This window comes from Lactuca sativa, chromosome 8, assembly GCF_002870075.4.
Source record: "Lactuca sativa cultivar Salinas chromosome 8, Lsat_Salinas_v11, whole genome shotgun sequence".
In the NCBI taxonomy this organism is placed as follows: Eukaryota; Viridiplantae; Streptophyta; class Magnoliopsida; order Asterales; family Asteraceae; genus Lactuca; species Lactuca sativa.
Window position 1 is genome coordinate 22670440 of NC_056630.2, and position 14151 is coordinate 22684590.

Consider the following 14151-nt stretch of genomic DNA (forward strand, 5'->3'; position numbering starts at 1 on the left):
TAAATGGTTATCATATTTTGTTTTTGGGACAAATTCCGCAACTGTTTTCCTTAAAAAGGAGTACTCTGATTTTAAAACAAAGCATAAACAAATCGGTCTTTTCTGGCCGTGAAATTGGGGATGTCACAACATCATTTCATTTCATGGTTTATATAGACAAGGTTTTAAATATTCATTTGATAATGAAAAGGGTTCTATTAATGATTATCTTAATGGTGTCTTTTATTTTGAAGCATTGCCTTGTAATGGAATATATGAAACTGTGATGGTTATAGATAACGTAGGAAATGACGTGTTATGTATTGATTCATCCAATGGTTTGGATAAAGCATGCTTGTGGCATTGTCGTCTTGGACATGTCAACAAGAAATGCAAAGCCCAACTCTAAAAGGATGGAGGGATAAAGTCATTCGACCTTAGGGATGATGACGTGTGCGAGTCTTGTTTACTTGGATAGATGAACCAGTCACCCTTCACTGGCACTTGTGCGAGGGGTGAGGGTTTATTGGATCTCATACACACTGATGTGTGTGGGCCCTTTTGATCCACCACAAGGGATGCGAGCCGCTTCTATGTGACTTTTACCGATGATTATAGCAGATATGGGTATATCTACTTAATCAGGCACAAGTCAGAAACCTTTGAAAAGTTCAAAGAGTTTAAACAAGAAATGGAGAATCAGTTGGGAAGGAAAATCAAGATGCTTCGATCCAATCGAGGAGGAGAGTACCTAAGTCTTGAATTCCACGACTACCTCAAGGAATGCAGAATCGTTTCGCAATTGACGCCACCTAGGACACTACAGTTGGATGGTGTGGCTGAGAGGCGTAATCAAACCTTGCTAGACATGGTTCATTCCATGATGAGTCTTGCTTCGCTACCTATCTCATTCTAAGGGTATGCCTTAGAGACTTCCGCCCATATCCTTAACTTATTCCCTCCGAAGAAGGTTGCCAAAACACCTCACGAGATGTGGATAGGGAAAACTCCCTCATTGGCATACTTCAAAGTTTGGGGTTGCAAGGCTTTCGTAAGACGAGAGACTCACGACAAGCTCGAACCTTGTAGTGAGCGATGTATTTTGATTCACTACTCGCATAAGTCCTTTGGATATCTCTTCTATAGACCGAGTGACAATGTCGTCTTCATCGCGAGGAGATGGGTTTTTCGTGAGCGAGAACTCATAAGGCAAGGGGACAGTAGGAGGCAAATCGGTCTTGAAGAAATCAAAGATTCGAGCGATGAAGGAACCTCTAACGCTGACACTCAACCTGAGGAGGAAACTCCGTTTGAACTGATTGACGAGTCCTTACCTCTTAGACATTCCAAAAGAGTTAGGGTTCAACCCCAGTTTTATGGTTTTCATATTACTATAAAAGGGGATACGTTCATTAGTGATAGTATACTAGTGAATTTGGATGAACCTAGCAACTATAAGGAAGCCATGGCTGGCTCAGAGTCTGCAAAGTGGAAAGAGGCGATGGACAAGGAGATTCAATCCATGTATGACAACAAAATTTGGAATTTAGTTGACAATGTACCAGGTTGTATGACGGTCGGGTGCAAATGGATCTTCAAGAAGAAGACCGACATAGATGGGAATGTGAACACCTATAAGGCGCTATTGGTCGCAAAGGGTTTCACTTAAACTCACCAAGTTAACTATGATGAAACCTTCTCACCGGTTGCAAAGATAAAGTCTATTAGGGTGATGCTGGCCATTGCTGCATTTCATGACTCCAAAATATGACAGATGGATGTCAAAACCACTTTACTTAATGGAAAGTTGGCTGAGGATGTTTACATGGCTCAGCCAGAGGGTTTTGTTAATACGAAGAATCCCGATAGAGTGTGCAAGCTTGAGAAGTCCATTTATGGACTAAAACAAGCATCTCGCAGATGAAATCTTTTTTTCGATGAGAAAGTCAAAGAGTTTGGTTTTCTACGAAGCGAGGATGAATCATGTGTATATGTCAAAGCTAGTGGGAGTATAGTAAGCTTCCTCGTATTGTATGTCGACGACATACTACTCATAGGAAACGACATCCCGACGCTGTAGGAAGTCAAGTCGTGGCTCGGGAAGTGCTTCGCTATGAAGGACCTCAGAGAGGCTGCCTATATTCTTGGAATAAGGATAAAGAGAAACAGAAGTAAAGGGCTAATAGGACTTAGTCAAAATACTTACTTGTACAAGGTAATAATACGTTTTAGTATGGAGAATTCAAAGAAAGGGAGAGTTACCAATCCAAAGTAATGCCAAGTTGAGTAAGACTCAAAACCCGGGTATGGAAGTCGAGATAGAAGAAATGATCCGAGTACCATATGCTTCAACAGTTGGCTCGATTATGTATGCTATGACTTGTACTCTCCCTAATATGGCCTTCGCTTTGAGCATGGTCAGCAGATATCAAGGGAACCCTGGCAAAGCGCATTGGACCGTAGTCAAGAATATTCTTAAGTACCTTCGGAGGACCAAGGAATGGTTTCTTGTCCTCGGTGGGAGTGATGACTTAAGGGTGCGAGGGTATAGTGACGCAAGTTTTCAGATCGACAAGGACAACTACCGTTCGCAGTCGGGCTAGGTTTTTATCATTAATGGAGGAGCAGTGACTTGGAAAAGTTCCAAGCAGGAGACCGTAGCTCATTCAACGTGCGAATAAAAGTATGTTGCAGCGAGCGAAGAATCAAAGGAGGCAATATTGTTGAAGAACTTCATTGGAGACCTTGGAGTTGTGCCGGCCATACAGGAGCCTATGGAAATTTTCTGTGATAATGAGGGCGTGGTTTCCTTGACCAACGAACCGATGGATCATGGCAGATCTTGACATATCGATAGAAAATATCACTTTATTCGACATCGGGTGGAAGAAGGACTCCTCGTAGTGAACAGGGTATCGTCGGAGGATAACTCATCATATCCTCTTACGAAGGGACTAAGTAGGGTTAAGCACTTGCAGCATGCTAGGAGCATTTGGCTGAAGGGCGATATTAGTTTAGATTAGATAGTTTAGAAACGTGTAATAGATAAATTGTAATTAACATTCGATGATTAAATAAATGGGTATTATTTATGAGTAAAGTTACTGTCTTATGTTAATTGTTTACCTATTGTTTCATTTTACATGTTTTGACTTCCTGAATAATAAGATTATTCAAACGGTCCACAATCGTTCATATGTTGGAAGTAGGTATGAATGAAGACTGTCATGAATTAGTGTGTAGATTGTCTAAAGTGTATTAGACATAGCAAAAGTTTGCTACAACGGTCATGAGTGCTTATGAACTTGATTTGAGCATTGGAATAAACCCACGCTTGCTGGAATCACTTCATGGAATTTATCACGAGTGATCGCAAGATGATAATATCATATGGTCTTAAAACCTAGATATATGGTTTGTTGTTTACTAATTGGTTGTACATTGATGATGCATAAACGCATCAGTAACTTGATGTTATAAAACGCATTGTTGTGTATGATTTGATTAGTGGATAGTAAATGCATATAAGTCGATGTTTATCTATTCCTTTTATCCTAAGAGGGTAAAAGCGATATCAGGGCGCCTCGATGATTTGGTTTGACTTATGTGTCGGGCCCGGTCAGAACTGAATTAATGTGTTCAATTAAGTTCTATGTCAAACGAATCTGAGATCGAGAAACAAACTGCTGGACAAGAAGTATGACTATGTTCAATGTAATTGTCCGCACGATATCTAGAATGGAGGACTATACGATCCCTTATATAAAGGACAGGTTATTGATAAGATCAGAGTTCAACATCATCTCTGAGAGCTACGATTTCTAATTGGATTGTATTTACATTTTTAGTTATTAGACGTATCCAAGTGGGAGACTATTGGATTAGTGTCTAAGTCCGTAACTATATTTGGTAAGTACTTAACTCGGTTGTGCATAGTCCTTTTAGGTTGCCTTCACCAAAGCAACATGATAGGATGATTTATGAATAACGAGGTTATTATGATTTATTAATATGTAATATGAATAATATATTAAAAGAGAAATCATATAGTTTAATTAATATTAGACAAGAATTGATTCTATGGCGAAAAGAGATTAATTAAATAAAGGGGACTGGAACTGTCAATTATGTGATAGTTGATTTGGGCTGAGAATCCTTTTGGATTTAAGGGGTGGACGAAAATTAGAGTGGGAGCCCATCTAATTTCGTCTATGGCCTTTGTTCTGGAAGCCATTTTGGACTGCTTAAGGCCTAAGCTATCTGATTTGGGTTTTGACTGAAACCCTAGCAACATAAGTATAAATAGACCCCTAAGGCTTTAGAAATCGATTAACTCTACTTCTTAGAGTACCAGAGCCGACTTCAAGAGATTCCAACCTCTCTCCAAGACCATCCTCTTGCTTGTGGTGTTTGTAAGCCTTTAGAGGAGTGACATTTGTGACTCTAAGCTCCAAGGACAAGAAGATTCAACCTTTCAAGAAGAGGTAATCATCTAGATCTATTTTTTTATGTCAATTTTGAATTATATACACTAGATCTAGGGTTTTCAAGTCTTGGATGATTGCATGTACAATAGAGAAACCTAGATCCAAGCATTAGGGTTTGCATGAGCACATAGGATGGTATTTTGGCTCAAACCCATCAAAACATAGATCCAAGGTTTATAGGGTTGCATGTACACCATAGGAGTGTTAGAATGCTCAAAACGCTTCAGTGGTATCAAAGCCTAGGCTTGTTTTCTTGATACTTGATGAAAATGGTTGAAGAAACTCAAATTTTATGCATTCTGTTGAGTGAACTCGCCAAGTTCATGGGGGGACTCGACAAGTCCATGCATATATTCATCCTACTCATCAAGTAGGTACATGCACTCGACGAATAGGAGGCCCAAAGTGCAGTTTTTCGAGTTTAGCTGCTGGAAATGCACTAGAATCATTACCCTAAACTGTTTTAGACTTATAAAACCTGTTTTTGATGTGGTAATGATTATGCTAATCCATTTACAATGGTTATTATCAAAATTTCAAGTTTTATATGTGTTTTTTTATGATTCTTGAAAATGGTTATATGAATGTTCATACACTTATGAGTTTGGTAGACCATAGGAATTATTTGCAAATTGTTTGTTAGATTAATTCTTGATCTAAATAGTTTTAATGGAATCCATTATTTGTCCTCACGTTATGGATTACCAAAAGTCTTTCTTTTAAAGTCCATTAAAGAACACATATGTTACATAAAATGAAGAGTCTTCATTTTAATAAACCATTAACTCATAAGTTATGAAGTTGAAAAGTTTTGAATAGTTACAAAACTTGCCGTCAAGTTTTGGAACATGTAAAGTCACTTTATAAAACTTTAGTTCCAACCCCTATAATTTTAAAAGTTAAAATTCAACCCTTATACTTTATAATATTATAAGTTAATATATATATATATATATATATATATATATATATATATATATATATATATATATATATATATATATATATATATATATAAGAACAAGTCGTTTTACCGTTAATAGGCCTCATTCACGAAGCCGGTCTATAAAGGGGGGGGGGGGGGGGAATAAGGTTGTTGCCTATAAAATGGTAGCTTAATGGGTGTCCACTCTCACCCACTGCTTCCTTGATTGGTGGAGGGTCATTAGCCGAACGGGTAGGATAATGACTTTAATCCTCATTAAAACTGTAATGATTATAAAGTAACTAAATGTTTTATAAATTTCCAATCTTAGTTATTTTAGGAAAATGTGAATTTGGTGCTAACCCATGAAATTACACTTTGCACCTTGCTTAAGTTGTTAGTGGAGCGTGTGTGGTTAACCGGCATGCTAACTTGGATTTAACAAGGTTGGCAAAGGGTGGCTTAAGGTTTATCATAGATCGGTGGAGCACGTGTGGTTAACCGACACATCGATTAGGTGATAAATATTAAAAGTACCAAGTAATTTGCATGGTTATTCATACCTTGTATTATGATCCTCGGTATCCCAGTCACAAAACTTGAAGGGCACAATTGAGATTGAAACATGTCATTAAAAAGTTCAATGAATCTCAAAAGAATCTAGGAGCTTCAAAACCAATTAAAACCTAATAAAACATTCCGTTGTTCATGGTGGAAATTTGTGAATCGTCATTCACCTACCTTCAAATATTTTATAGCTTGGATTACAGCATCCCTCTTCTAAGTTATAAAATAGTGTGTTGGGTCCTAGCCTTAATATTACATTTGGGTGTCTTATTAAGGACTATCTTTATATGTAATCCAAACTTGCCTTTCTACTTTTTCAGATGTCTTCCAACAATTATGCTTCTGGCTCAAACCCTACCAGCTCCTTCTCTCTCATGAACCTTTGTGGGAGAGTCATCTTTGATGGGACTAATTTTAATGATTGGATTAGGAACATACGGATGGTCACTCACTATGAGGACAAGGGATATGTCCTCAACAAGGATCTTGATGAGTCTACAGCTACTCCCGAGGAGATCGCTGACTTTAGGGCACATGAGAGACATGCTACCAAAGTGGCATGTATCATGTTAGCCACGATGACAGCCGAGCTCCAAAAGTCCTATGAGGACTTTTATCCTTTTGAGATGCACTAGGATTTGATGGACAGATACCATCAGAGTGCCCGTCAAGAGAAATATGAAATAATCTCCTCCATGATAACAACTCGAATGAAGGATGGTGAACCCATGACGGGCCACATGCAGAAAATGCAAAGGTTTGTGGACTGTCTGCTGAATTTGAATGTGAACTTTCCGAAGGAGTTAGCAATTGACATCATTTTGCACTCCTTATCTTCTTTCTTTGATCAATTCTGAATGACTTACCATATGAACAAGGAGGAGGTCACACTCAGCAAACTTCAAGGACTTTTGAAGATCGCGGAAACCGGTCTTAAAGGTAAATCGGTTATTACCACTCCTAATCCTACGGCCTCCCCTGTTCTGGCTATCAGGAAAGGTAAAGGGAAGAAGAGGAAGAGGGATCGAAGGGTACCAAGGGAAAATCTCTTGATGGCTCCTCTTCAACTAGAACCAAAAGTGGTTTTGTCACTCCTTCTGCCAACCCTAAAGAGGCTGAATGCTTCTATTGCCATGAAAAGGCATACTGGAGGCGAAACTGCCCAAAGTACTTGCAAGATGTTAAGGATGTGAAAGTAAAACCCAACCACGCAGGTATTTACACTATATTGTCTAAAAACTCACCATATTCTAATTCTTGGGTCCTTGATACAAGTTGTGGTATTCACATATGTTCTGATTTGCAGGGACTAAGAAGAAGTGAAAATGTGGTGCATGGGAAGATGGACGTAATCATGGGGAATAGGAAAGCTTGACATGTCACCAAGATTGGAGTTTATTCTTTGTTTCTAAGTAGTGGGTTAACATTAGATTCGAATAAATGTTGTTACTTGTCTAAAATGGCGAGAAATATTATTTCCTTTCATGGTTTGTACAAACAAGCATTTACTTTTTCTTTTGATAATCAATGTGGTGGTATTAATGCTTTATTTATTAATGTTCTTTATTTTAAAGCATTACCTTGTGATGGTGTATATGAAACTATGTCGGTTGTTGATAACCTAGGAAATAATGTGTTGTGTATCGATTCTTCCACTAACTTGGATAAAGCATCATTATGACAATGTCGTCTTGGACATGTGAGCAAGAAACGCATAGGCCACACTACTAGAAAAACAGCCTTTAATGACGCGCAAACAATGACACGCGGTGATTTACGATACGCAAAAGCGCGCGCTCTAAAAATAATGTCATCTCTTCAAACTTTTGAAGGATAGAGGTCACGCTTTTGTGCGTGCCCTAAAATTAATGTCCAAGAAAAAAAATTAAAAACACGGAGGGCACTTAATTAAAAATGGGCGTCGTCTAGAAATGTCGCTTTATATTTTTTAAATGAAAGGCGCGTTCTATTTTTTTGCAGCTGGGGGGAAAGAAAATCCCAAAAGTTTGAAATGCCGCCATTGTTATCCTCTATCTTATTTCCATCTTTCTTCTCTCTCTCTCTCTCTCTCTCACTCACTCTCTCTCTTTCTCTATCTCTCTTACTCTAATACCCAAAAAAAACCCTAATATCGTCACAAATCCTCTTTTCTCCCACAACAAAATCGCAATATCACCAAATCTTTGATCCCGCAAGTAATCTGAGTTCACCTTTCAATTTCATTTGTCTCGCAAGTAATCTGAGTTCACCGGTGGCGTTCCTGACTGTATCAATGGAAGCGCTGCTCAAGTCGCTGACCAATTTCTTCACCTGCGTTTCGAGTTCCGTGAGATCAGTTCTCGCTTCAGTAGCAGAAGAAACAACTCTCGGCCCAAAAGATGATCTCTGCCATATTTGGTTTCGTGCTCTGTTTCCAAATCGAGGTGAAACTGCATGCTGGGAAGCAGCAATGGCAGCCTGAGGCTCTATGTCTCTATCTCCAGTGGCGATACAATGATGCACGAGTTTAAGAAATCGGAGGAGGGATTGAGAGAATTTGTCGCTTCCTCTGGTTTCTCTTTTGATTCTGGTAATGTTTATATTCGGTTTCTCTTTCTTCAAAATTCTTTTTCACATATTTCTTCCCATATGAGTTTATGATTTCAGATTTTTTCCATATGATTTTGATCTTAGTTTGTGATTTAGAATTCTCAATCTTCGGTTTCTCCTTTATCCACCAGTTCATGTGCCCGATTGGGTTAATAGTTATGCTAGAATTTGATCAATTTCTTTGAAATTTAGGGTGAATTAGGTTAGGGCATGAATAGGAAACACTATAAATGGTTTGACTAAGTCGACGTCTTCTTCTCCTGTATCAACTTGACACCTCAACTCTTCTTTTGCACTGATCTGCAATCTATACTAGGTTTGATTTTTTTTATTTACAGGTTTTGTTAGTAGACCATGTCTATTGTTACTCAAATTAAACATGTTGTATTTTTTTTATTACAGGATGTGGTTTGACAAATGGTTGTTGAAGGAGCACATAAGTTCAGAGCCACACAACCTCAACTTGGTTTTTTGTTCTTCTTTCTTCTTTAGCTCCTGAGGCTTGATTTCATTGAAGGTTTGTGCTCTACATTCTAAGAATGCTCTTGCATGGATTGATCTTTGTCATTTAAGTTTCAATAGTATCATGCCTTGAATTCTTCCTTAATGTGTTTTTGACTATGTAGGTTTGTTGGGTGCCAAATAGCATGGTCCAAGCATCATCTCGATGACTGTTTTCCTGATCTTCCTTCACATCTTATGATCATTTTTCCTTTTTAACATTATTAGTATTTTGTATTTCTATCATGATGAAGAACTTTTTGTCTTGTTCTTTTCCCACTCAACTTTTTATTTCAACTAGTTCTAATTTTTTTTTTTGCTTTTATTCAGGCTGGATTTTTTCAAGTACCTGATTCTGATAGGCTAGGTTCTTTCTTAGGCTGGATTTATTCAGGCTGGATTTGTTCAAGTACCTGGCCATATATATTCTAGCAAAGTCGGTATGCATTATTTAAGCCAAATAATTATGTTTGGAAGAAGATCCCAGCGTGCATTTTAATACCATGGTGAAGCTGATTTTAAAATAATATTAAAATTTTCTTTTACTTTCTTTATTCTAGTTATTTATTTTTGATTATGAATTTGGATGTGATTACAGGGTGAGGCATTAGTAATAACTAAAATGAACCAAGGAAAAAGCTAAACAACCTGAAATAGGGATCCAGCCATGAACCAGACAGTGTCAAGCTCATTATACTCTTTTCTGATGCCTTCTGCTCTTTCAACAACTTCAGCCTGATAGGAGGGATGTATGTGTAATGTGTTTGTTATATTCAACAACACAGGGGTGTCTATTCTTAAATTCAAAACTTAGGATAGGAACATATATATGCCTTTATTGGACTTCCTGTAGATAATTGAGCTCAGATTCAGACCATAAGAGTGGTAATTCAACAGCTAGCTGTCCCTTTCCACATTGACGATCAAGCTCTTTTATATATGGGTACCAGAAAGATTTTCTTACAGGAAGCAGGGGGTCTTTCATATCAACATGAAAAGTACCATGTTCCAATCATCCATACAGATATAAGAACTAGCAACATTCTACTTGATAGAGAATTGCAGCAAAAAATAGCAAATTTTGGGCTTATAAGACTGCTACCAGAAGATACGACTCATCTTAGCACAAAATTCTCAGGGACTTTGTATGTTTAAAAGTATATATAACTTAACTACTAATTCAATTTGATTAAAGTAAATTTTCAATAACCAATGTTAAATCTTTGCAGGAATAGTGGTTATGTAGCACCTGAACATTTTTGCCATTATTTGTAGGACTATAGCTGTTCACTTCACCAACCCATTCCATGTCAGCACACGTGTAGCAGATAAATGCAGTGATGGCACCTTGCTTTTGCAGGTATATTGATCTCAAGTCTTGTTAGGGTTAAATGCAAAAAAAAAATAGTAATAATTATTTACTCACATTCCCAGGTGATACTCCACTCACAAGTGAAGGCTAACTTAACCATACACGATTCTTGGCTGGACCTAAAAGACGGTTTTACCCTTGCTGGTGAAAGTCAAAGTAATGGAAGACCAACATCCGCCTTCTTTCCACTTGTAGTTCCTTCTACATCAAGAGCCGAAATCTTGTTCACTATATCCCTACCCACAAATGGCAAGCATTATTTTATTTCTCATTTTATCACTCATCTTTAGAAAAAATAATCAATCTCTCTCTTTATTTTTTTTACAGATGAAGCGAAAGATATGAATCCTGATAGTGATACGATATTAAATATAAAATATAAAATATCTGGGGATAGAAATCATGGATCGCATACTCCTATGTTTGAGGATGAGTCTTCACAGATGTTGACTTTTAAGAGTGCTCTTGTTTTACAAAGACCAGTGTTGGAACCTTGTTTGGCAGTTGGTTTTCTTCCCCTTCCTCCAGAAGGCCTTAGAGTCGGCCAGCTTTTTACTATGAAGTGGCGAGTTGAAAGGTTGAAGTATCTCGAGGACGAACAATACGTAAGTTTCTAAAATTTTTACTTTTTTTTGGCAATAAAAAGTAAAAATGACTTAAATGTTAAATCATATATTTGATTTGCGAACAGGATGAGGTAGTATATGAAATAAACGCAAATTCTGAAAACTGGATGATTGCTGGGAGGAAGCGAGGCCATGCACCTCTCTCCACAAAGCAAGGTACTACTAACCTTTTATAATCCAAATCCTCTTTCAATATCTCAACATTTAATAAATTAATAAATTTTATATCTTGATTTCGAAACCTTGTTGTCTAAAAATAAACTTAATGTATACAGGTTCACGAATAGAGATTTCAATCCTATGCGTGCCATTGGTTGCTGGGTACATGCGGCCCCCACAACTGGAGTTACCGGACATTGGTGAGGGTAATATTAGTTGCAACCCAGCTGGGCCCCACTTGGTCTGTGTTTCCCCTCCACCTCTCAGCTCCTCCTTCTGTATTCCCATTCCCATTCCTGCTTAGAGATGAAATCGTGACTTTTGTAGGTGCTTTGGTGTGGTCTGTGTTTCCCCTCCACCTCTCAGCTCCTCTTCACTTATGTATGTATGTATGTATGTAGGTATGTATGTATGTATGTATGTATGTATGATTTTTATTAATACCTTATGTATATATATATATGCAGGAATGGGAAGGATTAATTGGATTGATGGGAACTGAATCAAGAGCTGTAGGGGGTCTTGAATTTTTACACAAGTAAGTTATGGTTTGCTTTTTTTTTGATTTATAAGAAAGGGGCTAGGGGTAAAATTGTCATTTTACTAACGGTGCGAGTAAGAGGGACCAAAATCACAACAAAGTGAAACAACAAGGACTAGAAGGTCAACTAAAGTCTTGCCTTTTGAAGGATCAAAGTCTTCAGTTGAACCAACTACAATTGTTAGTCCCTAAATATAGATTTCTTTTTTCTTTTCATCCCTACAGTTTCCTTTTTGCATATTTGGCCTCTTCTCCAACGAAAATGACTATTTTTGGGTCCAAAGTGGAAAAAAATCAGCTATACTCAAGGACCAAAACCTTTACAAGAACCTCAAAAATAAGGACCAAAATTGAAACACAACTTTTCATTACAAGGGTAAACATGTCATTTTCTAATCCAAACTTTTTTCCTTTATGTAAATATAAAAATATATATTTTGCCCTCCCTGAAACAAACCTCAACAAGATGAAGATTGGAAGCACGGTTGAGGACAAAAGCAAACTCACAATTGTATTGTCTTATAGTTTTCTCAAAAGCTTCTTTAATGCTCACAACCTGCATGTTAATCAATTTTTATAGCATGCTCACAACGTATCTAGAAGTTTTGGAGGAAACGAGACACAAGCAAAAATAAATAAGCATGCTTATTTATTTAATTTACAATTTACAATACAATTGATAGATATATGAATCCATATGTTACTTAATTTTGTTCTTTTTTATTTTTAATATGTGCAGCATAGGGAGACATCAATGTCCTTCAAAACTATAGATGATGTCCAAGTCTTACTCTATGCAGTAAGTATTAAAGAAATAGCAATGCACTTTCATTCATTTGTTTCATATTTTTTTCACATTTCTCTAATGATATTTTTCCTTGAGTCATAGAATGATTGGCTCATATCTTGTTTTTTGATATTTATACGCAGTTTTTTTCTTATGTCGGTGGTGGCGAAGTTCAAGATTAAGGGAGACTTGTAATCATGTTTGGCTTTCCTTTCCAGTAAGAAACAGAGTTGTATGATTATTTGTTAGTTTTATAGGAATGTATAACACATGTTAGCAATGTATTATTTTTGTTTAACATTTGAATGATTTTTTGTATGACATTATAATTTGTGCAATTTATTTTATATTATGCAATGGATTGTATTTTTTGTATATGGTATTTTATTTCTGTTATAAGAAATTAAATGAAAATTTAATTTAAAAATTAATAAATATATAATTTTTTTTTAAACATTTAAATTTACGATACGCAAAAATGTATGTCATCTTCATTTATGACATGGCCTTTCTTGACAGGGGCTTTCTTGATACGCATTGCGTGTCATTAACACGCGCGTCGTAAAGTTACGACACGCGAATGCGTGTCGTCTTCCTTTATGACAGGGCCTTCCTTGATACGCATTGCGTGTCGTAACCGCGCGTCGTAAATGCGCGTCGTCTATAGACGACGCGCAAAAGCGCGTCGTCTCTCTTTATGACAGGGCCTTCCTTGACACGCATTTGCGCGTCGTCTGAGCGTTTTACGACGCGCAATGAGCGTCGTAAAAGGCCTTTTTTCTAGTAGTGCCAACTCCAAAAGGATGGAGTCTTGGATTCATTTGACCTAAATTTGAATGATAGTTATGAATCTTGTTTACTTGGAAAAATGACAAAATCACCCTTCACCGGTACCTATGCTAGGGGTGAAGGCTTGTTGGATCTTGTACACACAGATGTGTGTGGAGCCTTCAGAACCGCCACAAGGGATGCTAACTGCTTCTATGTGACTTTTACTGATGATTATAGTAGATATGGATAAGTCTACTTAATCAAGCATAAGTCAAAAACCTTTGAAAAGTTCAAAGAGTTTAAACTGGAAGTGGAGAATCAGCTGGGCAGGAACATTAAGATGCTTCAATCCGATCGAGGTGGTGAGTATCTTAGTACAGAGTTCCTTGACTATCTTAAGGAATGTGGGATTGACTCACAATTGACACCTCCCAGAATGCCACAGCTTAATGGTGTGACTGAGAGGTGTAATCGAACCTTGTTGGACATGGTTCTTCGCTTCGCTACCAATATCATTTTGGGGGTATGCCTTAGAGACTGCCGCCCATATTCTTAATCTAGTCCCTACCAAAAAGGTTGCCAAAACACCTCACGACATGTGGACTGAGAAAGTTCCCAAATTGGACCACATCAAGATTTAGGGTTGCAAGGCTTTCGTGAGGTGCGAGACTCACGATAACCTCGAACCTCAAAGTGAGAGGTGTATATTCATCGGCTACCCACATAAATCCTTTGGTTACCTCTTCTATAGACCAAGTGATAATGTGGTCTTTGTAGCAAGGAGATGAGTCTTTCGAGAGAGAGAGAGAGAGGGAGAGAGAGAGAGAGAGAGAGAGAGAAAGAGAGT

The 14151-nt window shown here is 37.6% G+C and overlaps 2 protein-coding genes across 2 annotated transcripts; both read left to right on the forward strand.

Moving 5' to 3' along the window:
* The first annotated feature begins 9987 nt into the window (after nucleotides 1–9987).
* Nucleotides 9988–10751, forward strand: LOC128127660 (trafficking protein particle complex II-specific subunit 130 homolog). The gene is made up of 4 exons (XM_052766317.1): nucleotides 9988–10193; nucleotides 10324–10408; nucleotides 10483–10643; nucleotides 10748–10751. Exons 1-4 carry the CDS (start codon nucleotides 9988–9990, stop codon nucleotides 10749–10751), a joined length of 456 nt encoding a protein of 151 aa, XP_052622277.1.
* LOC111898094 (trafficking protein particle complex II-specific subunit 130 homolog) lies at nucleotides 10284–11524 on the forward strand. Its single transcript, XM_023894021.3, has 5 exons — nucleotides 10284–10408; nucleotides 10483–10669; nucleotides 10748–11025; nucleotides 11112–11202; nucleotides 11322–11524. Exons 3-5 carry the CDS (start codon nucleotides 10762–10764, stop codon nucleotides 11507–11509), a joined length of 543 nt encoding a protein of 180 aa, XP_023749789.2. The 5' UTR covers nucleotides 10284–10408; nucleotides 10483–10669; nucleotides 10748–10761; the 3' UTR covers nucleotides 11510–11524.
* Nucleotides 11525–14151: the final 2627 nt, after the last annotated feature.